Source organism: Bombus terrestris, chromosome 3 (genome assembly GCF_910591885.1).
Source record: "Bombus terrestris chromosome 3, iyBomTerr1.2, whole genome shotgun sequence".
NCBI classification, from domain to species: Eukaryota; Metazoa; Arthropoda; class Insecta; order Hymenoptera; family Apidae; genus Bombus; species Bombus terrestris.
This window is the reverse complement of record NC_063271.1, coordinates 8,821,551-8,843,967: the sequence shown is the minus strand read 5'-3', so window position 1 is coordinate 8,843,967 and position 22,417 is coordinate 8,821,551. Positions and strand designations below refer to the sequence as shown.

At 29.2% G+C, this 22,417-nt stretch overlaps 4 protein-coding genes across 13 annotated transcripts; 2 read left to right on the top strand and 2 right to left on the bottom strand.

Annotated features, from left to right (window-relative positions):
• Window positions 1-251: 251 nt before the first annotated feature.
• Window positions 252-7,421, bottom strand: LOC100645623 (E3 ubiquitin-protein ligase Bre1). 2 transcript variants are annotated; one of them, XM_020868606.2, is made up of 16 exons: window positions 7,249-7,421; window positions 6,967-7,140; window positions 6,355-6,541; window positions 6,095-6,283; window positions 5,902-6,023; window positions 5,597-5,833; window positions 5,397-5,522; window positions 5,003-5,176; window positions 4,663-4,920; window positions 4,440-4,571; window positions 4,081-4,349; window positions 3,856-4,009; window positions 3,666-3,779; window positions 3,185-3,587; window positions 3,017-3,111; window positions 252-2,908 (listed from the first exon to the last, which is right to left on the bottom strand). In XM_020868606.2, the coding sequence occupies exons 2-16, from the start codon at window positions 7,114-7,116 to the stop codon at window positions 2,627-2,629; spliced, it is 2,892 nt and encodes a 963-aa protein (XP_020724265.1). In that variant the 5' UTR covers window positions 7,117-7,140; window positions 7,249-7,421; the 3' UTR covers window positions 252-2,626. The 2 variants fall into 2 exon arrangements, with proteins under 2 accessions (XP_020724265.1, XP_020724266.1); XM_020868607.2 differs by having other exon boundaries at window positions 3,185-3,569; window positions 7,249-7,420.
• Window positions 7,422-7,487: 66 nt separating this feature from the next.
• On the top strand, window positions 7,488-11,556 carry LOC100646699 (tektin-1). Of its 3 annotated transcripts, none has more exons than XM_012321013.3 (9): window positions 7,488-7,596; window positions 8,084-8,158; window positions 8,365-8,581; window positions 8,825-9,115; window positions 9,220-9,492; window positions 9,582-9,804; window positions 9,904-10,122; window positions 10,205-11,471; window positions 11,531-11,556. In XM_012321013.3, the coding sequence occupies exons 3-8, from the start codon at window positions 8,496-8,498 to the stop codon at window positions 10,340-10,342; spliced, it is 1,230 nt and encodes a 409-aa protein (XP_012176403.2). In that variant the 5' UTR covers window positions 7,488-7,596; window positions 8,084-8,158; window positions 8,365-8,495; the 3' UTR covers window positions 10,343-11,471; window positions 11,531-11,556. The 3 variants fall into 3 exon arrangements, with proteins under 3 accessions (XP_012176403.2, XP_048260193.1, XP_012176404.2); XM_048404236.1 differs by having other exon boundaries at window positions 8,084-8,296; XM_012321014.3 differs by lacking the exon at window positions 8,084-8,158 and having other exon boundaries at window positions 7,495-7,596.
• Window positions 11,436-14,980, top strand: LOC100646099 (F-box only protein 21). Of its 2 annotated transcripts, XM_003394425.4 has the most exons (9): window positions 11,436-11,602; window positions 11,956-12,228; window positions 12,299-12,734; window positions 12,823-12,953; window positions 13,271-13,421; window positions 13,503-13,712; window positions 13,786-13,881; window positions 13,967-14,195; window positions 14,275-14,980. In XM_003394425.4, exons 1-9 carry the CDS (start codon window positions 11,436-11,438, stop codon window positions 14,463-14,465), a joined length of 1,884 nt encoding a protein of 627 aa, XP_003394473.1. In that variant the 3' UTR covers window positions 14,466-14,980. The 2 variants fall into 2 exon arrangements, with proteins under 2 accessions (XP_003394473.1, XP_012176405.1); XM_012321015.3 differs by lacking the exon at window positions 13,786-13,881.
• A 124-nt stretch (window positions 14,981-15,104) lies between these two features.
• On the bottom strand, window positions 15,105-21,466 carry LOC100645865 (E3 ubiquitin-protein ligase TRIM37). Of its 6 annotated transcripts, none has more exons than XR_002308949.2 (17): window positions 21,084-21,463; window positions 20,488-20,753; window positions 20,184-20,394; window positions 19,793-20,109; window positions 19,497-19,706; window positions 19,261-19,440; window positions 19,076-19,190; window positions 18,817-19,007; window positions 18,385-18,727; window positions 18,180-18,294; window positions 17,518-17,620; window positions 16,980-17,440; window positions 16,699-16,891; window positions 16,445-16,620; window positions 16,304-16,376; window positions 16,018-16,200; window positions 15,105-15,354 (listed from the first exon to the last, which is right to left on the bottom strand). XR_002308949.2 is itself a non-coding variant. In XM_020868457.2 (17 exons), exons 2-17 carry the CDS (start codon window positions 21,150-21,152, stop codon window positions 16,176-16,178), a joined length of 3,048 nt encoding a protein of 1,015 aa, XP_020724116.1. In that variant the 5' UTR covers window positions 21,153-21,260; window positions 21,344-21,466; the 3' UTR covers window positions 15,882-16,175. The 6 variants fall into 6 exon arrangements, 5 of the variants coding, with proteins under 5 accessions (XP_020724116.1, XP_020724117.1, XP_048260191.1 ...); XM_020868457.2 differs by lacking the exon at window positions 15,105-15,354 and having other exon boundaries at window positions 15,882-16,200; window positions 21,084-21,260; window positions 21,344-21,466; XM_020868458.2 differs by lacking the exon at window positions 15,105-15,354 and having other exon boundaries at window positions 15,882-16,200; window positions 21,084-21,205; window positions 21,344-21,452.
• Between the last annotated feature and the right edge of the window lie 951 nt (window positions 21,467-22,417).

Genomic DNA, 22,417 nt, shown 5'->3' with positions numbered 1-22,417 from the left:
ATTGTACTAACATGAACAATTCGACAAACGACTGGTGTCGTTTATTGTAGCGCCTTGCAGTTAATTTTTACAAAAAAAAATTTATTAAACGGGAGGTAAATTTATATAATCTTTTTATACAATTTAAAAAACGGTAGTTTTCGATTAAATTAATTATTGGCTCTGATTCTATTTAAGGTTTTATGTATAAACTAATTATATCTTACGTTTCACAGGGAAGACTAGCTGAAGAAGATTTTTTGATTATTACCATAGATAGCACGAATTCTATTATGAAATAATTAATACGAAATGTATTTGTCCTCCATTCATATTTACATTACAAGTTTTTACATACATATATACACGTATACGTAGGTACACGTACATAACTATATGCTTTTTGTCGGACAGAAAACTTGCATATAATAAAAAGTGTTCGTCATATATTTCATGAGTGCAAAGTGTATCAAAAAATTTCCGATTACCTTTTAACAATAGCGAGTCTCTTTTAATAAGGTATTTAGATGATTTGTTTACTAATGATTGCCGACGATAATGATAATAATTAACTCTGTAAAAGGACGTTAGGTCCCTCGCTTCGGATAAATAAATTTACAATATTGAATTTATTGTATTATTGTTATATTGCAATAAATATATGTATACAAGACGGTTTACAAAATTGCAAACAAAATGTTATTTATAAGTAGCTCGTTTTTTTCATCGGGTGTCATATTTTAATAAAATGTTCGTTTATGCGAATCTAAAATAATATTGTAAGGATTAAATTCAATTTCTCATAAAACTTTAATTCAATATGCTACGTTTCTCAACATTTCTAAAGTTGAAAAATTCCTGATTGAACAACTATTGCATGTGCAATAATCTTGACAAATATTGCAGCTAACTTGAACTTCTTTATGAAATTTAATTTTCAAGATTGTGATAATGATTTGCAAAAGACAGTGTCTGTGTATATTGAACCCTAATATATGTATACAATTGATTTATAATAATTTATTTTCACATTTAATGTTCTGTTTTGTTTGAAATAATTTCTACATTTATAGTTAAAGAATGTTCATGGATTATCAATGAGACTTTATTAATTCGTTGCTTCTTCACAAGCATGTCATTAAAAAGATGATGAAGTGTTATACAATTTACTATAGATACAAAATTTATTGTAATAATCTTATATAAATGAAATGATAACTTTCCTTTTACCATATCAACATATAATAAAACCTTGTTTGTAGAAATTTGTGAAAATATACATACATAATATAAAATTGCTTTTTTAAGTTTTCAAACATTGTTAACACAGTTATATATTTCATAATTAAGTATATGAATATCAAAATGTGCATTAACAAATTTTTGTTAGATATTTATTAGTATTATTATCAATATTCTAACAAAAGAGGTAATTATATGTTAGTATCATGAAAGAAAATTTTAATTAAGATCAAATTAAGATAACAACAAACTTCTATGTAAGTCAGGAAACATCCTTTACTAGGTATATAAGTTGATACATTTGTTAATTTCTTTTAAAAACATGATACAATGAATTATTATAAATCATTAAAAATTTGATTTAAAAGCTATTTTCTCTTCTATTTATGCTTTAAGCTATTGATATACATCTTTTAGTCTTTGTTTACAAAATATTGTAAATTATATCATTGAACGACGATTATTATTCTATTTTTACATCATTTGTAATGCATTTAATCTTACTTTTTTATCAAATCGTCATTTATGTATATAGTAATATGTAATATATAATAGGAATATATTCATATTTATTTGCTTCATAGAACTGAGATATTTATTAACAAAAATAGAAAGATAATATTATACTAGGCAAAATCTAAAAGAACATTTCAATTGAATAAGTAGAGATTTCTAAATTAAGCATTTTTTCTACTTTTTACATATATTTTTATCATAATAAATTATGTCTCTAGTTCACTAATATTTCAATTTCTCGAGAAAAGGATACTATCAAGTGATTCTTACAAAGCTAAATGTCCTTTAGTATTTTAAATAAGGACTTTTTATAAAATAATAATTGTCAAACAAATGTTTTCATTTCTTTATGAAATTACGATACTTTAAATGTCTATTTATAATATATTACAATATACCTGCTATTTCGAACCATTCATAAAATTGAATCTACTCTTCAATTCAAATTTTCTAACTTTATGAATAAATTTCATACAAGCGCCAAATTTTATATCTAAAATTATCGTACATTTCAGTATTCCAATATCTTATCCATTATGTTACTACCAAAAGAAAGAAAAACAAAAGAAACCAAAATACATTTTGTAAGATTTGATCTTACATAAAATTTATGAAAATAATATCTTATTCAGTGAAATCATCACAAAATAGATTAAAAATGCAGTATTATTTTTTACATTACATTTGAAGAAATAGTAGGCATTTTTTTACAGAATTTGGTTTTTCAGCCTCCTTTCTTTACAAGAAATGTGCAACTGTATTTTTCATTTACCAATGATCACGACAATAAATAAAAAATATAAGAAAAGGTGCACATCGTAGGAGTAAGAAAGATTTACACAATTCAGCTGAGAGTCACATGAATCTTAATAATTTAAGCTTTTCTTCTTCATGTGGATAAATATAAACGATGATAATCATTAGCTCCAAAAGCGCAATTACATTTTGGACATTTTCGTTGCCTAGTCTCATATCGTGTACGTAAACAATCCCAACAAAATACGTGAAAACATTTTGTTAGAACCGCATCTTTACGTTTAACTTTACAAGAAGGACAAGTAAGTGTTTCCTTATATTCTCGAAGCTCCTCAGCCATTACTTCATCCAATGTTTCAGCAAGTTCTATTTTCTTCATTCTTTCAACTTTACGTCTCAATTGAGCTATTTCTTCCTATAATGAGATATAGCAGCGTTAGCAATAATTTGAATAAAATAATTTTCATCCTGTAACATTTCCTATGAAATATATAAAATATATTATTTGAGGCGTTAATATTACCTGTAATCTTTTTGTTTTATATGCTTCTGCCTCCAAAGAACTAGTTTTTTCAGCTACAACTTGTTGTGCTTCTTTCATTTGGGAATGATATTTTTCTACATAACATTTAAAGTATATGAAAGATATTTTTATAAAACAATTACAAGTATCATTAAATAAATTTCTTACCAAGATGAAGTTTTAAATCAGCTGCAGACTGGGCACTTTCGATAGCTTTTCTTTTATGCATTTCCATTGCCTGTTGCCTCAAAGCCAATTCTTTTTCAACAGTAGCAAGGGAATTTTGTAAAAGGCGCTCCTTCTCTTCTAATTTACGAACGACGACATTAGCAGCTTCGACTTGAGTTGTTAATGTAGAAACTTGTTCTTTTAAAACATCTTTTTCCTCTCTAGCTAATTTATGTAATTGATTACTTTTAATTCTTTCTGTCATAAGTTTAAAATTTGCATCATCTTTTTCACGTAACTGTTGAATTAGCCTAGAATTCTGTTCTTGCATGTCTTCAAAAGCTTGCCCAGTTACCTCCATTTCGTTCAAAAGAGCCTCCTCCTCCTGAAACCACACACAATTCTGTTTAGCATTACCGATAGTTCAACAGTTTTAAATAAAATTCGTATTTTATAGAATTTATCAAATATATAAAGTTACCTGCTTTTGAGAAGCAACTTGACGCTGAAGAGTGTATGCTTGTTCTTCTAATTTCTTAATCTTTATTTGTGCATCTTCATCTGCCAACTTTTTACGCTCTTCTCTCTTACTTTCCTGAAAAAATGAACTTATTCATAAAATTTTAAAAAAGATAACAAATTTACAATTAAAAGTCTACTTGCACAAATACCTGAATTTTCTTTATCTGTTGGCGTAATTCATCTAATTCCGCTCTCGTTTTCCGTTCAGCTGCCATTAATTGCACTTTATCTCTTTGTTCTTTTCCAACACCTTTGTACATATCTAATAATAATTTCATTTCTTTCATTTCATTCACAGCCTTTCTGTAATTAGAATGATCAAATGTAAATTATGATAGTGATTAATTTAAAATAGTATATGACATATGACATACTTTAGTTGCGCTTTCAGATCTCTAACAAGTTCTGATTCCGCTACTTTTGTGTCTTTGGCACGATGAACAGGATCGCGATGTTCGGTTTTGACAGCTTCCTTCTTTATATCTTTTTCACGTTTAATATCTTTTTCTTTCTTTAGAGTTGGAGACGTTAATGTCAAAGAATCTGGAGTACCTTTGTTTCCTTCTCCTTCTCCAACTTCAATAGTTTCTACTTCTTCTTCTCCAGATTCTCTTTTTATTGAAACTCCACTCTCTTCCTTTATCTATATTAACATAAAAGCTATCTAACTCCCAGAAATTTATTCTTATAATGCACTTTGGAAATATAAATTCCTTTAAAGGATTTATTTTACCTGTGTAGAACCTGGAAGAGAATTCGATGCATCTTCTTCTTTTCCACTGCCATCTGAATTATTCCCTTCTTTGTTCTCCTGGGATGTTTGTTGGCCCAACTTCGTCGTTAGTTCCTCAATTTCTTTCTTCAGCTACAACAAAACATGGATGTCAACTGTAAATACTTTTATTCTTTTGTTAATACATTTTCCTTAAATAATTTGAAATCAATGATATACATACTTTTGGTATTTCTGATGAAGCTTCTTTGTACTTCCGTTTATAACGATGAACCTCGCCTTTAAGCTGTTGATTGTGATTTTGCAAAGATGTGATCAAATGTCTCATTTCTCGATTTATCGGTCCTGTTTGCTCGTTTGCAGCTAAATTTTGTTCAAATTCAATTCTTAACATTTCATATTCCTTTCGTAATTGAGCCAAAACATCTTCCAATTGTATGCATTCTCCACGTAGTTTTTTTTGTGCCATCAACTCTTCGCTCTAAAAATATTAACAAATAAATATTATTTTTATATAATTTTATAATGGAAGAAGAAAAATAAATAAAATAAAATGCACTTGCCTCCATCATTTCAATATGCCGTAAGTGAGCGTTTTTACTGGATTGCAGTTGCTGACGAGCATCATCTAATTGTGTTTTCAATTGCATTGATTCATTATATAACACAGAAAATTGCGACTGTAAACATTTGTATTCAGTCGTCTCAACAATTACCGATTCTGGAAGTTGTCGTATCTGCAAATATAAGATATTTTCGAAGTGAAAACAACATTTGATCATAATATCAAATAGGCTTCCACCCAATTTTTCTTACGTGTACTTTATTCAAATGTAAAGAAGTAAAACACAAGAAATCAGTGAAAGCAAGTACTACATGGGTATTTATTGCACAAGACATTAATTTACATTCTATATTGGACACCATAAACGTGTGTACAAAAACCAAAGAACTCACATCCATTTTTAATTTTTCTACTTCTTTCAATGCGTCTCGATGCTGTTGATGTAGTTTATCCAGTTCTTGTAATCTGTTATTAGCTAATTCTCTGGTTTCTTCCAATTCCCTTTGTAAATCTTCAAGCTATATGATACAAAACAGAATTAAATATATACATTAATTTTAAATAAAAAGTAATAGACAGCAGAATATTATACCTTTGTCTGTGACACACTTGAAGCAACTAAAGTATTGGGTTTATTACTTCCTTTTTCATCTGTACCGTGTATTTGTTGAAACGCTTTTAGTTTCTCAATTGCTTCTCCAAGGTGATGTTCTAATTTATCATTACGCGCTCTCACTTTATTCAGTTCGTACTGAAGATCATCTACCTGGTTACGAAGCTCTGCGGCAAGTGTATCTTTCCCTGTTATGGTATCTTGCAGTTCTGACATCTATAAAAAGATATACTTATTAATACACAATAAAATGTAATTTATCAATATAAATAAGCTTAATTTACCTTCAATGAAATAGTGTGATATTTTTCATGAAGTTGTATATTTATTGCTTGAAGGTTCCTATTTTCCATTTGTATCTCCGAATTTGCTCTACGCACAACTTCATCAATATTGGGTGCTTCGTCTGAAATATAATAACATTGTTATTTTTTATTTGATATATTATTTTCTTTTTCATACATTAGAATTAAATACCTCCATCAAATTCTCCTTTAAGTGCAAGAGTAATCTTTTCATTTCTTTGAGAAAGACGGTCAAATGCTTGTACTACTTTTGAAACTGCACGTTTGGACACTTGAACACGATTTGCTAATTTATCATCTAACTCTTCTTTGTCCCATGAAGAAAGCTGCATGAGAAATGATGTTGTAGCTTCACTTTCATCTATAATTCATTAAAAGTCATTAAAACATTTGTCTAAACATTTAATAGATCAGTTCATTATAGCTGTTTACTTTTATTTTCAGATTCATCAGCTGTTTCAGCATCAAATCTCTGAAGTAATACACGTATATCTTCATTCAATTGATTCCAATAACGATTGACAACATTAAGCACTGCATCATCTTGCATTTGTCGTTTTTCCAACTGTTCAATTCGTTGCCTTAATTCAGCCTCTACTCTATGACGCTGCTCTAGTCTCTACAAAATCATTTTCTATCTTATAGTGAAAGGACTATATGAAAAAAGTAACTAACTAGAAAAGATCAATTTCAACTAACAAACAACAATAGAATATTGAAATATCATAACATGTCTAAATATAATATACTGTCTGTGTCCATTGATTCAACATAAGATACAATAAATACTAACAATATAGCAAAACTAGATCATATGCTTATATAATAAATTAACATTTTACATTAAAGAAAATTTTTTCATAATAATATCTACATTTACAACGGACAATCATAAAATACCATATAATATTAATTATGGAAAAACAATGTATTATTAATTATGAATAAATTAATAGGTCAAAAGATTATATTTTATAGGTAATATTTTTTTCGATTATTGACGTTTTATAAATACCTTTGTCAAAGTATGATTTGAATACTAACCTGGGCCAATTTTTTATTTTGAAACTGTAAAACTTTCATGTCCATTTCTTCGAGGGTTGAAATAGGCCCGATTAAAATCGGTTCGAATTGAACTTTTTTAATAGGTGGTTGGGAACCCGAATCCCCACTATCCGGAGGTCTCTTTGACATTTTGCCGCGAGCGTTTTTCTCTTTCTGAAAAATGTGAAAGCAATTTTTTAAACGAACAAGGCAAACACTTTGTATTTGATTTCTCATTCAAAGTTTCTGATAATTTTGTTATTGATCAAAAGTAATCCGTACCTCGGTAACGCGTATTAATACATCCAGCAATCCTCTCCGCAAATACCTTACAGTTTCGATATCGCTATGTCATTTTAGACACCTAAAACCTGCCGAAAAGATTATTCTTTCGACAGTTCTTTACATTTTAATGAAAACGATCGACAAAAAGTACGTGCTTATAACGGAAGCCGCCATTGTGTCACGGCGTTGCATACGCGGCAAATCAAAAAATAAGGCAAAAACATCGACATTCTCTGTGACTACAGATTTCAGTTAGATGAGAAACGCAGTTACCACGTTGCATCTCCACCTTTGAATTCTATGGCTGGATTCTTAAACGAAAACTGTGAGTCCATCTGATGCAAGGTGAGGTAACTAAAAAGACAAATAACATCACTTTTTGCCATTAAAGATACATATAATACAGACTCATACATATATGTATGTACATATTAATATATACAAATTGATACTCTTACGGAAACAACTAATGAATTAGAATAAAGAGTTGTATTACCTTTGAAATATTCGAATAACTATTTTATTTTGAATATTTTGTACATATATATACACACACACACATACACACACAATTACAATATACAATTACATACATACATATATACAATATACAATAATTATATACAATACATATATACGATTAATAATTATATACATGTACATAAATCTAAATATTCCCAGTATATAATTTATATGAGTTATATTTAAATTATCTTTTAGTAAATAATTATACTTGATGGATAATAAATTATTATTAATAAAAATGAAAATCATGATTAGAATAAATAGAAATACTGTATATACATTTTTTTAATTAATTGGAATTTTACAGATTTCTCCATTTCACCGTTAGATATCCATAGCTTTCAATTCTTAACGATCCCTACCGTACCAGCTGTGAGACAGAGTAAATTTATTGTGATACCTTAAGAGTTAATATATGTGAGCGCTAGGTTTATATTTAAATCATTTGCTCTTTTTTCAATTTCTTTAGAAATAATCTATTTAATCATTAATATAGAGTATATGATTTATTCCGCTACAGGTAATGTCTTATGCTTAGTATATAATTTCCTTATTACGAATGAATTAAAATAAACCGTTTCTTAATAGGTTAAATATTTCCATGGAAACCATCCTTGCGCTGATTCATCCATATATAGATCAAACCTGTGAACCCGCCTCTTTAAAAGAACGCTGATCCTTCATAAGCACAACAATATTTTCGAAATTGGAAAAATACAATGCCGAACAAACGACCACCTGAAATAGTTCCACCGCCAACATTGAAATTTAGTTTACATCAATGGCATTTAAATAATCGCCACAGGTACGAGTATTTAATTTCAATTCTATAAACAAGAACTTAAATGCTTTATATTTATATAATACTCTAAAATACTAAATATTTGAAATTAAAAAACATTATATAATTAATAAATTATTAATAAAAGAATTATATAATTATATTATTATAATTATAGAATTACAGAATTTTAGAATTATAGAATTTAAATTATAGAATTAAGAATATTTACATAAATATAAAAATTATCTATAAAATTACGATTAGGTATCGATGTTCTGAAGCACAGCAGGAACTAGCAGATCGGCTACTTAACGAATCTCAGCGTGTTTGCGAATTAAGCTCCGAGAAAGTACGAAACAATAAAGAAGAAACAGATCACAGGCTGAAAGAAAAAATCGAGGACATCGAATTTCGTAAAAGAGAACTGCTGCGTATAAGGAAGGAAGTTCTCCTTGAAATCGATGCTTTGTCAATATACAAGGAGCGTATCATGGATGCTCTGTCATCCGTGAGGAAAAACGCTTTTGTCATTTGCGAAAAATGCCTCATTTTTAGGTCCGATATACAAAACTAAAAAGAAAGCTGTAACCATTTCATATAGTTTTAACTTTTTATAAAAATAGGATATCTGTTAAATTGTACTATTATTTCAATTATAGAGAGCATAGATTAGGAATTGATTTAGTTCAGGACGACATAGAAAAAGAATTATTAAAAGAATGTGAGGTGATCAAAGGCGTCGAAAGTTTATTAGTTCGGACTCTGGAACAAACGCAGGAACAAATACGTCGTCTTAAAGCGACGCTTTATTACATGGATCACGAGCTCGAGGATAAAGAAAATAATTTGCGCATTGACAAACACAACTTGAATTTGAAGGAAACTAATTTAAATTTAAGTATTTATCATGGTACATCGCGACTTGATCCATCGCAAGTATCACTTTAGCTCTCTTATTTTTCATTATTTCAGTATTTTCTTAAGTTTACCTAACTTTTAATATTTATTTTTACATATTAAGAACGATAGAGTTGAACGAATGGGAAATGCAGACTAATAACAATATCATTAACGCTTCGAAAGAGGTAAATAGCGCTAGACCATTGCGCTGTTATATCGATACGATTATAAAGCAAGTGATCAATGATCTAAATGATCAGAAAAATGCTACTGACGAGGCCTTCAGGCGGCGCATCGAAGAAACGAAAGAAGCGAAAATAAAATTAGAATTACAACATGCTGAGGTACATGGAAACAATTATGCATGAATATTCATTGCATTTTTTAGTTTAAATATGAATCATTGAATAAAAACGTTACATGTGTGTATGTACACGAAACAGATCATGCGACAAGCAGCGGAAATGAAGAGTAATATTACACGCATTGAGAAATCAATCGCGGAGAAAGAAAGTTTCTTAGCTTTGGCGCATACGAGACTCGGTAATCGTTGTCAAAGGCCAGGATTAGAACTTACACGAGATCTAGTGGAAATTAATCTTGTAAAGGAAGTATATGATTTACGTGAGATTGTGTCGAAACTACAAACAACTATATTCGAGGTTTATAGTTCATACGTTTTATTGTTTATCATTCTGTTGTTTAATCAGCTTATTATAAATGATAATACAATTGTTGTTTCAGTCTCAGGCATCGTTGCGTTATTTACTCAAAACACAAATTCAAATTGAGGAAGATATCAATGTTAAAATAAACACGTTAAAAATCGATGAGGTCGACTGCATGACTCTTCGTCAAAGCATGGATTATCACACATATTAAATTAATTCGAGCATCGAATGAATCCATAAAAATTTTTATGTAATAAAATGCAAAATAAAAGTAGCGGTATTTATTATAAATAGACTGCAGATTTTTACGTATTTATAGAAAATTTAAGAACGAGATAATACATTGAATGCGAATAATATGCAAAAATATATAAAACTGTCAAGTACAAACATAAATCAAACAATTTTCTACATAAATTGCATTTTTTCAAACTTTCTTCATAAAAATATGAATTTGGATAAATATTCGCAGCCTATTTATAAAGTTGAAGTAATCATTTATTTAAAAAAACTCGTTATTTCTTAGAAAACTCGAATTCTATTTAATAAGTTTTCGTACATAGAAAGTTCTCTTATGTGTCACAATATATACTACTTTTAGAATTTAATTGTATTTGAGATTGTGTAGTGCTCATTTCCAATAAATAAGTAAAAATGCATGCATCGGTATGTGTTGATGATTCTCCTGCATACAAGCGCGGTGCGGGTAAGATATGAAGGCTGCATGGAGGGTTAAAAAAAAAAAGAACGTACATATGTGATAATAAAAGATATACATACATCTGTTACAAGAAAACTGTTGATATTCATGCAATTTTTACGAATATAACTAAAGAAGTGGAATCTAAATATTTTACACTAGATATTTTATATATTTCTGCATACTATGTTATACATTTTTACATGTATAAATTTCTCATTAATATTCGCAGTTTGTTTATTAGTTTATAAACCGTGTATTTTAATACAGAGCTACTATTGGAAGTTCTTGTATTGGTTTAGAAAAGAATGTTGTTCCTATTGGTTAATACTCGTGACTCGTGCAATACTGACTGGCCGACTATTGCCATTACCGCGGTGGCAGTTTTTATCTGTAAGCAGCGGTATTAGTAAAAATTTTCCTCTTTGTCCACGTTTCTTCATGAAAGTGTCAGTTTGAGTGTTCTCGAATGTAGAAAACTTCTGTTGTTGAGCTAATGTAATGGCAGACATATATTGGGAATGTGTTTCGTTCAATTTGTTGATGATATTTTACGTATAGGAGATTTAGTTTAATCGCATATTAGAAAAGGAAATTATAAGAAATGTCAAGTGACGCAATAATCGTATTACCTGGGGAGGTAATTGTGTACATTTTGGAAGATAAACGACTTAGCTTTTCAGATGTCGTTCATTTCAGTTCGACCTGCAGGAGTTTGTACAAAATTGTCAATGAAAATAATAAACTTTGGAAGACAAAATTTTTTCAAAGGTATTATTGTTAAAATAAAAATCGAGTGAATTACATACGTCCTTTGTTTTCTTTGAATGATTATGACTTTATTTATTTTGAATAGATCAAATAAATTCTTTTTGTATTAGCAGACGAGAAACGCAAATTATTATTTCAAAGTTCGAGATATAAATTCTTATTTATGTACTATTTATAAGTATATATTGTACACTATAAATACAGAATATCCAAGTTAGAGATATTTTCTTTGATTGTTACAAGATAAAATCTTTTCTGAACATAATTTAAACAACTTTTACAACTGATTTTATTTAAAACATTCGATATTATTTTTATTATCAATACTGTTATTATTATTTTTTTAATAACAGATGGCCACATTTGAGAGAAATATATCAAACAAATAATGAGTTGGATCATCGAACGATAAATTGGAAGGAGGAAGCAAAGAGTAGCTCGAGTAGTAGAATGAAATTGCTTTATCATTTATCTTCTATGTCTAGTAAACATTATAGAATGCAAGAATTATCTAATTCGGAATTTAAAGAGTTTGATTCTTTATTTTGTCCAAAAGAAGGTGCTCATCCTTTAGCTTATTATTTTCTGGTAGATGAACTTGTTAGCTTAATCAAACATCCTGCTATGTAAGTATATGAATATAAGGTATTTTTGTCTTAGAATTCTGGGTAATGATGTTATTATAAATTCTTTCAGAGTCAGCAATTTAACACATAGGTATTATGCTCTTAAAATTGTTCGATATTTGAAACAAACCCATTTGAAGGATGAATGGAAAAAATTTCTATCTTTACCACCACAACAACAGACCTTAGAACGTGGTGCAACTATTGTGGCACAGTGGAGTCAACCAGAAAGACATGTGTCATATTTTGCAATATCATCAGCATTAGATAATATTGCAGAACAAACTAAAGAGCTGCTCAAAGAACGATATCCAAATCATACTATATTTTCAATTCCAACTGAAAGATTTAATTTTTGGAAAAATAATATTATTGGTGACAATCAGTGGAATATTACAGAAACAAGACAACTAACAGATGCATTATGCGAAGTATTATTTAAAAGGTTAGGATTCTATGGAAACAGTGAAATGTATTATTCATCGGAAAATTCATTCATAGATCGTGTAAGTTATGAATATTATAAAAAGTAGAAAAAGTAATATGTAATTTCATATTATAAAATAAATGCAATATTTACAACTTTTCATTTAGGTTTTGGAACGTAGACGGGGAATTCCTATAACTTTAGCAATAGTATTTGAAAGTGTTGCTCGAAGACTTGGCATACACTGTGAACCTGTTAGTTTCCCATCTCATTTTTTGCTACGTTGGAAAGAAACATAGTAAGTTTACAAATAATATGGGTACAATTAATATAATTATATTTCAGAACTCGTTAAGTTAAGTTGAGGGGGGTTAAGGGTTAAGTTGAGTTAAGTTAATTTATATTAAGTTCTAATTGTAACGGTTTATATGTTAGAAATAAGATTTATATATATCTACAAACATACAGTGGTATATGGATGAAGAATAAACAAATAAAATAATAATATATATTTCAGATTTATATGAATCTGATAACCTTAATGCAATAAGCATTTGATTTTTAATTTTATCTATACTATATTTTTTTTAGATATTATTACATGTTTTATTTTAGTGGACCACAATTTAAGGATACGGAAAATTTTTATATTGATGTTTTCAATGGTGGTCAATTTCTAACTAAGAGGAATTGTCCTCGAATTGGTGGTGTTTCAAGATGTCCAATAGAAAAACATAATATTCATGAGGCAGCAACTGCTATAGAGGTTTATACATTTTCTTTGACCTGAAAATTCTTTCTTTCTGTTGTTCTTTGAATATCTAATATGTACAGTAATACTTAACAGGTAGTAACAAGAATGGCAAATAATTTGGAAATAGCTGCTAGGCAACATACTCATATAAATGGTAGAACTGCAAGGTTACGTTCTGCTCTTGAACTCCAATACATGATACAACCCAATGACGCAAATACGATTTTACAACTAGGTCGAATATATATGTCACAATCCATGGACTTAAGTGAATTAGTGAAGAGACTAGAAAACATACCAGAGGTATTTTATGAAATAAATATCTGTTACGAAAAATTAAGTTTTCATTTACATAAAAAATTTATCAAAATATTAGGATTTAGAGTTAATATCAAGAGGACAGGCAAATCTAATATTACAGACGTTTAATATCCATATTTTCCAATCATATCAGAAGAAGTTAGAATCTACAGTAAGATCATCAATAATATATGTCAAGATTTTCAGATAATATCAGCTTATTACAAAAATTTATAAGTTGCATGTATTTTATTCAGGAAGAAGTAAGGCCGAAAAGAAGAGTTCCAAGCATAAAATATGCAATAGGGTTGATAATGAAACATAAAATACATGGATACATGTGTGTAATAACAGGATGGGACACCTATTGTACAGCGACTACAGAATGGATGAATGAAATGAACGTAGGTGGATTAGTGGATGGTCCAGGTCAACCATTTTATAACATATTTGTTGATGATGGGTCATGCCATTATGTGGCACAAGGTAATATATTACTTATTATTCACTTATAAAGAAAAAAAAACAGAATATGTTTAAATAATACATATGAATTTATTATTAGAAAATTTAGAGTTAGCTTCTAATCCAGGATGGATACATCATCACGCGATTGGCAGATACTTTTATAAATTCAGTGGTGCTCATTATATACCAAATGAGGAGAAAGCAAGAGAATACCCAGAAGATGAAAAAATTTGCAATGAATTGCTTGTTACAAACATGCAAAATGGAATGACCTACAGTACCACTTAACAATCTATTTTCCTTAGCTCTAATACAAGATAATAGTAAGATAAAACAAATATCTTTTTCTTATTGCATATTCCACGCATAATATTAAAAAAGGCAATATTTTCATAAAAAAATTTTAATAAAAAACAATCATTTTTTATTTGCTGGTCCATTATTGAGTTTCTTTGCTTTAAATAACTTTAGACGTGTCTAAATAATTTTAGATAAGTCTCGTAAATAAACGAAAATAAAGAACAATACATATAAAAGGTTTTGTACAAGATATTTGTACGCGCTATCATATATCTTAATCACTGTTTTATGTATACTATTAACAGCTTAGATAACTTTTATTATAAACGTAATAATGTATTAGCATCCTGAAAACATTGAGCTACTTCTAACTCTCGACCCCATTCATGTGATATAGATGTGTACGAATGTATTTGTTATATGTGATAAGAGTAAGAAGTGGTCTGTGTTTTAATAACACTTTATTATGTAAATGTAATAAACGCCAAAGCTTGAACTGCAAACAGTAATTAACTTATACTTTTTACAAAGTGTATAAGTCTCTAACGTGTTGACATATTAAGACTCCTTTTTTATGTACTTATAGTAAGATTTAAGTACATAATAGGTAGAATAATAATGGATATATAATTAGTTATATTCTTTATTTTATTCCACTGTCATGGGCTGTGCTCGCTTTATGTATAATCACAAGCAATCACATAAAAATAATATAAAATTTGTTCTCATAATACTTGTAACACCATAACCATCTGCAGAGATAAACGTATTGAGTATTTTGATACTATACAATATATTAATATTGGAGTCTAAGTTTACTTAGATTTGGATATATTTTATATACATAGTATATTTTTTTTTATATATACCTTTTAAACTGAAAAAAATGGATTTTATATTACTAATGTTCGACTACGGTTTAAAGAAGTTGTTTTATAGCAAATACTGAATCACTCTTATACAGGGTGGTTGGTAACTGGTGGTACAAGCGGAAAGGGAGTGATTCTACGCGAAAAAAGAAGTCGAAAAATATAGAATAAAAATTTTTCGTTTGAGGCTTTGTTTTCGAGAAAATCGACTTAGAAAGTGTTCATAGAAATTTAATTGGAAGAGCAGAAGTACGTGTTCGGCAGAATGGGCAACATTTTCAGCAATTTTTGTAGTAATAAACTTTGTGATTACTTCATATTATTTCATTATGTATTCCTAATTTTCCGTTATGGCAAAAACAAACTTAAACTGCAATAATATCCATCGAGACAACGATCTACAGTGAAATCCGTTATAACGAGACGTGATAAAGTGCACGCGTACCGAGCGAAAATTCAAAGTCGATTTTCTCGAAAACAAAGCCTCAAAAGAAAAATTTTTATTCTATATTTTCGACTTCTTTTTTCGCGTAGAATCACCCCCTTTCCGCTTGTACCACCAGTTACCAACCACCCTGTATAATCGTGAATATATATGCAATATCTTATACTTTTTAATAGTATTTGGCACCTGCTGCAAAATATTGATTTTAATAAAGTATATCACTTACCACATCAAAATATTGAAATATCAGGTCTCCAAATCTTACTGTTTTTACTATTGTTCTATCACTTTTAATAATATTAGTTAACATAACGTTTAGATAAATAAAAAAAATCACAGAACATTTGTAATGTTAGGTGTCACAGATGCAATTCAAAGCGAATTTCACGAGTTAGTTTCTTCTAACGATCTGTAACAATAATAATATCATCTTATATTTTTAAATATACTATATTTATAAAATTAAGAAGTATAAGTAATATTTTATTAACAAAATAGTAAATTGTATTTACTTTTCCGCGGTACATTTATTGGAAGAATCATTAGAAGATGCTGGCATGGTAGTCTCTAAAACATTCTTCTGACCTGAAGTAAGATCATCTTAATGATTTAATATTAAGTTAATATTATTATATATAAATGATTATACTAACCGTGTTTGTGTTGATACAGCGCTGGTGCCCAGCTATAGTTATTGGGACTCGGTATAGAATCTGTTGCTGCATTGCTTGTAGACGATAATGGAACATCATGTCCTAATGAAAGTGCAGTAGATTTGATAGTGGCAGTGACACAACCATTAGATTTTCCCTCTAACGGAATATTTTTCCTATTAATAGTTTTAACGTATTAAAAAATGCAATTTTGTTAAATATCATTTCTTAAAATAATTAGAAATGATAGATACCTTAATTTATTGAAACAACTGGCAGTGTCCTTTTGAAACATCGAAGACAATTGAATGGTCTCCAGCAATTGTTCGAATTCAAATATTTTGTTATTTTCATTATTTATAATATTAACGTTAGCAGACGATGACGGTGAAGATTGTCGTCGCGATAATAAATGCTTCGACATAATTTTATTGCTATCCAATAATACTGAAATAGTATGTATTTCAAATGATTATATATGTATATATAAATAAAGACATAAATTGTGTATAAATGTATAACATATTTTACTTACCATTTGGCACTATCAAATCAGATCTGGATGTTTCTACCTCGTGATTAATTTTATTAGCGACAGATATATTTGGAAGTTCTTTTTCACAGTCTATTGAATTTGAGCGAGTTGCAGGTTCAGATCTTGTCTGACTTCCGCAAGCAATTAATCCGGAAACTTCTTGCGGACAGATATTAGATAATTGACTTAATTTTGGTCTACCACTGCACATCATTTGTGGCTGGCATAGATGCGAGGGACATGTGGAACGTTTGTCAGTAAATTGATCATTAGATGTTGAGTCATGTTCTGGTTGTAAAGGATTGGAATTATGGTGTTGTAAAGCTGTTAATGACGTTCTTGAATCACAGTTATCATCTACATGTTGATTAAAGCATAGTGAACTCCAAGCAGAATTTCGATCTTGTATTTTGAATAGCTGCAACATAATCTCATCTTCCAAACTATCATTCCCGCCTAATCTGTAATGGCAAATTAAACTGTTAAAAATTATTTTGTAAGGCATAATTATAGCTATACTTGAACTTCAATAACATACCTCCGAATATCTCCTGTACCCTCTCGATTACTCTGCTGCTTTGTACGTTGCTTATTCTGAATCCACGGTGTCAATGATTCTGCAACTTCTACGTCGTTTTCTCCTGCAAACATAATTATATTAAAAATATCTTTTCATTAATAAATATACTGAGAGAAGCATATACAACTATGTATCGCAATTGATAGAAGGTATCGTACATAAAGCAAAATCCATTAGATTTATGAATAAATTAAGATCAAGTTTCTGTAACTTGAACTATCATAATACGTATACAGGAATATTTATTTTTCGTTATAGAATCAAACATAAAGGGACGGAGAATAATTAAAAAAGAAAAAGACGGAAAATTTCCTATGCAACTGCTTGAAAGTGATTAGGAGTATGGGGAGTAGGATTCTCTTTCACAAAATCTTCGTCTGGTTTCTCATTCGTGAGTTTTTCATTTTCGACACCTTTATCTAACTTGCTTTCCCATTGTCTGTGTCTCTGCATATCATCTACAGAACCTCTATTTGAACTTGTACCTAGTTCAGTATATTAGTACATTATATTGCAGTGTTATATGATGTAAAATAATATAAGAAATTAAGCTTGCTTGAATAATCTGATATTACAAATTATGGATATATTACGTTTAATAGAATGGTATCAATGTATACCTGACATTGTTTCATCATCTACATCATTCTCGTCATTAGAATTGTCATCTAGAAGGGTTAGATGTGGTTCATTATGTTCGCACTCATCCAAATATATATCATGTTCACTTAATTCCTATATATAAATATGAATTGTCAATTTAAATAGTATATAAATTCAATATAAATTAAATTATTCAAAAATTTGTTAATTTCAATATCTTACTCCACTATCACTACTGCTGCTACTAGACAAGAGATTTAGTTGTTGTTGATTAAGTACTGTCGGCGAAGAATATGAAGGAGGCGGAGAGTGAGTACTCGTAGCTGGACAATCTCCTACAGAACTATCGTTTGTACTATGCATACCGGGCGGTTCAGCTTCAACAACGCTTAAGTTATTTATTCTGTGTTGTTTTAAGCTTGTTTTGGACGAAATAGAAGACAACGTTGAAGAGGAACCAAGAGCACGCATATTTGAAGGTTCTCCCAACTCACACAAGGGCAGTAATTGATCTGATAAAATACCACTGTTACCTCCACCAGGGAGAACGTTTTGTACTGATCTACTATATAAATAATATGAAATTGTTCAGGCCTTAAAACATTGTTTCTCACAACTTTGAAGATGTCAATTAGAAAGAAGATATTAATTTACCTTGTAGATGTGCCATTTTGATATGTTTCAGCTGAACGTGTAGAATTGGAATTAAGTAATGGATCACCAACAGTTTGTGACTGTTGCTGCATCATTATAGATGTCACATTTGATGTTGACCCACATAATGTTGCTCCACTAGGTACTCTGGTTGCAGCCATAGCATTTCGCGATATTTCAATTGCTAATCTCTACAAACAAATGTATGTGATGAGGTATGTACAAATATACAATTGAATATTTCAAAGCTGCATAGTACCTCTTTCAACTCATTAATTTGAGTAGCATATTGATTCTGGACTGTAAGTAATTGACTGATATACCATTGTTGATCTCTGCAACGCTGATAGAATGTTGGTGGACGTACTTGAAATCTGTTATTGATTTTCATGTTATAATTACACAGTATTGTGACAAAGAAGAAATATCCCATATTTAACTTACCGTAATATAAGAGTATCCAGTTCAGTATTTAAATACCCCTCGGTTGCAAGTAAATCTAATCTGAAAAATCTATTGTAGCCCCAGCATTCACCAATTTCGAAATCAGAAGCAAATTCTCGAACGATGTTCTTACTTGTATCTCGAGATCCTTGATGAATCATTTCAACCCGATATTCATACCTGGAAAAATAATTTTTGACTAAAACGTGATTAAAAATAAAATTATCTTTACGTACTTCGATGTTTCCGGTAAACCTGCGCTTAGTTCTAGAAAAACAGATAAATAATTTCCGCGTACAACACCGTTTCCATCAGGATATACTTTTAACCTCCAGCATAATCCATTCACGTGTAAGGGCGCAGAATATACTGGATCTGCTTTTAACTGCAATTGTGTAAAATTTTGCATTGCAAATGTAGCACTATCATATCCCGGAACGATTTCGCTAAAATAGTAAACTATTATTAAACATTGATATTTTCTTGACATTGGTCCTACATTGCATAGAAGCATAAAGAATAAATATGAAACCTATGAAAATCAGCTGGAACAGGAGCAGTAACAAAACTTGTCATCGGTTTCTTTCGTACTTGATGTATCATCCGTGAAAGATCTGTACTTTTAATTATAAGTTCGGAACGAGTACAAGTGTGTAATTGATGTTCTACTTCTTGCAATAAAGCCTCTAGCTGTTCTGTTTCTAATGTCAAAGAATTCTTTTGACCCATTAACGTTAACAATTTAGCTTTTAACTGAGAATCTAAACGTGCTATCATCAATTCAACCGCATTTCTAATTTCTCTAACTCTTTCATCTTTTGCAGCTCTTACAGATTCAACATTTCGTTCCTATTGAAACATTAAATATAAAATAACACTTTGATTTTATAATATTCAATATACTGGTTGAAATTTACACATACCACTTCTTGAACAAGACTTATTAACTCCATCAATCTTCTCTTTAATTGACCTACTTCTGCCTTTATTTGTGTAACATGTTGATCATAAACTTCTTCTAGTGGCTTGAAAGTATGTCCTGAATGGGTACCACCCCAAAGAGCACATTGATGACATATGCATCTACGACAAGTCCAGCAATAAACAGACAATTTTTCACGATGCACAGTACACCTGTTTAAAAAATACATAGTTATTACTATATAATAATATATAGTTATTAATTACTAAACTAACAAAGAACTATAAGCCTAAAATTACAAATACCTGTCTCTATTGGAATCATCATGCCTAGAGTTTGAAATACCAACAGCTTGAAGTGTATCAAGCTGCTGTGTTACTTCTTCAACCCATCTACAATTAACTAATTCGTGTAAAAGCAAGGAAGCTCTACAATGAGGACATTGTGAACGTTGTTCTGTCAACCACCTCCTGATACACGTATAACAACATAATTTACTGCAATGAGGACAAAGATGTGCATCTGTCAATTTTTCCATACAAATGAAACACCTGAAGACTTCTGCCAATGTCTAAAATATAAATTCAAATTTATAATCAGCACATATTGGATGCTGAACACTTACTATTAAAATTATATTACTATTATATGCATGTAATCTTTAATATAATATGTACATATATAGAATAATTACTATATATCTAAGATTTTCAAATGTACAATAATGATTCTTTCTAAGTGTATGAATTAAAATATGAAATTTTATTGAATTCAAATTTTATTTCATTGTTTGTGTAATATTATTGGATGAAAGATTGGATAATAAAAATTATGGACTTATAGTGCATGTTGTTAAAAGCAGTTATGAAAATTTGTAGTATTTCATTGCAAATTTACGAACCTCGACACTGTGGTCATCCGAGTTTTTCGAATTAATTGATGTTTCTCTACTAGCCATTCTATCAGTCATTTATTAATAAAAAATTAGTTGAATGTTATTGATCGTTGCATGTATCGCCAGCTCTGAAAGTTAGGCACATTTCCGACATTTCATCTTTGCAAACTTATATTTGCTCAACTGTATAACCGATTGAACGAAATGTTATTTCCGTGAGATATGTTCATTATTAATCATTATAACTTAATAATTATCAAACGTACACGAAATGCTTCTCCAGGTACTCTTAAAAATTTGACGAAAATTGTTGAATATTAAGTTGTTATGAATCGTAATTCGCCATGAAGTAAAGTAATCTATAGCAAGCAGTGCAGGAAACATTTAATCCCGTTAATTTCATTTATTTTTAAATTCTTTAAAACGAGTATATGATACTTTATTGAATAGCTTTTTATAATTCGATTCTGTAAAATGATTATATAAAATAAAATACGAGCACGTAAAGAATTACATATATGTCTATTGTGTATAGTCCTTTTTTTTAAAGTAAACCGTTCTTCAATTTAAATTTTAATATATTGTTAATATTAAGAGAAAAATAAAAAATTAAGATTCATAAAAAATAAAGACTATTCTTATCAATATTTATAGATATAATAATAAATATTGTTAATAATATGCTACAATTTTTAATGAGTATTAGGAAAAATGTACAGGGTGTTCTGTCTAAGCAGACTTTAAATATCATTTGTTCTTGCTAATTCAAACAAATTTCAAGGAGACACATTATTTATTTCAAAAAGATAAGTATAATGGCGCAAAAATTATTTTTCAAATCATATTTCTTAAAATACCAAGATTCTTATTTTTTTAAATTGATGTTTAATTAAAACGTATTAAGATATTTCAATTTGGAAATGATCTATTTAAAAAATATTTTAATTTCAGAAAATCCAACGTATGAAAGATAAAGAAGACAATACTTTTAATATCTGAAAATAATACTCCTGCATTTATATTTTTCTTACCTTTCATAAGTTTCACAAAATTAAAATTAAAATATCTTTCAAACTAATTTTTCTCAAATACAAGTACTTACTTTTAGTATACTTCTTTTATAGAGAATGAAAAAGAACATCAATTGGTATATATTGATATATACAAAGACATATAGTTCAATTAAAAAAATAGGAATTTTGGAATCTTCGAGAATCCCCCATTTAAAAAAAGAAAGAAAGAATTACCGATATGATACGCTACAGTCCTCTTTGTAACATTATAAATAAAATTTTTTCCATATGTTTACAAATTACAGAAACATTTAAAATGCACAAGTT

Excerpts from the sequence above, each read along its gene's own strand:
- LOC100646099 (XM_003394425.4), top strand. The coding sequence starts at position 11,436 with ATGTCAAGTGACGCAATAATCGTATTACCTGGGGAGGTAATTGTGTAC. Across the intron at positions 12,954-13,270 it reads CTACGTTGGAAAGAAACATA|TGGACCACAATTTAAGGATA; the intron begins GTAAGTTTACAA and ends GTTTTATTTTAG. Across the intron at positions 13,713-13,785 it reads GACTAGAAAACATACCAGAG|GATTTAGAGTTAATATCAAG; the intron begins GTATTTTATGAA and ends TCAAAATATTAG.
- LOC100645623 (XM_020868606.2), bottom strand. The coding sequence starts at position 7,116 with ATGTCAAAGAGACCTCCGGATAGTGGGGATTCGGGTTCCCAACCACCT. Across the intron at positions 6,284-6,354 it reads TGATGAATCTGAAAATAAAA|ATGAAAGTGAAGCTACAACA; the intron begins GTAAACAGCTAT and ends AATGAATTATAG. Across the intron at positions 5,834-5,901 it reads ATCACACTATTTCATTGAAG|ATGTCAGAACTGCAAGATAC; the intron begins GTAAATTAAGCT and ends ATCTTTTTATAG.
- LOC100646699 (XM_012321013.3), top strand. The coding sequence starts at position 8,496 with ATGCCGAACAAACGACCACCTGAAATAGTTCCACCGCCAACATTGAAA. Across the intron at positions 8,582-8,824 it reads CATTTAAATAATCGCCACAG|GTATCGATGTTCTGAAGCAC; the intron begins GTACGAGTATTT and ends AATTACGATTAG. Across the intron at positions 9,805-9,903 it reads TAGAATTACAACATGCTGAG|ATCATGCGACAAGCAGCGGA; the intron begins GTACATGGAAAC and ends TACACGAAACAG.
- LOC100645865 (XM_020868457.2), bottom strand. The coding sequence starts at position 21,152 with ATGACTGATAGAATGGCTAGTAGAGAAACATCAATTAATTCGAAAAAC. Across the intron at positions 19,008-19,075 it reads AAATTAATGAGTTGAAAGAG|AGATTAGCAATTGAAATATC; the intron begins GTACTATGCAGC and ends ATTTGTTTGTAG. Across the intron at positions 17,441-17,517 it reads GGTACAGGAGATATTCGGAG|ATTAGGCGGGAATGATAGTT; the intron begins GTATGTTATTGA and ends TTGCCATTACAG.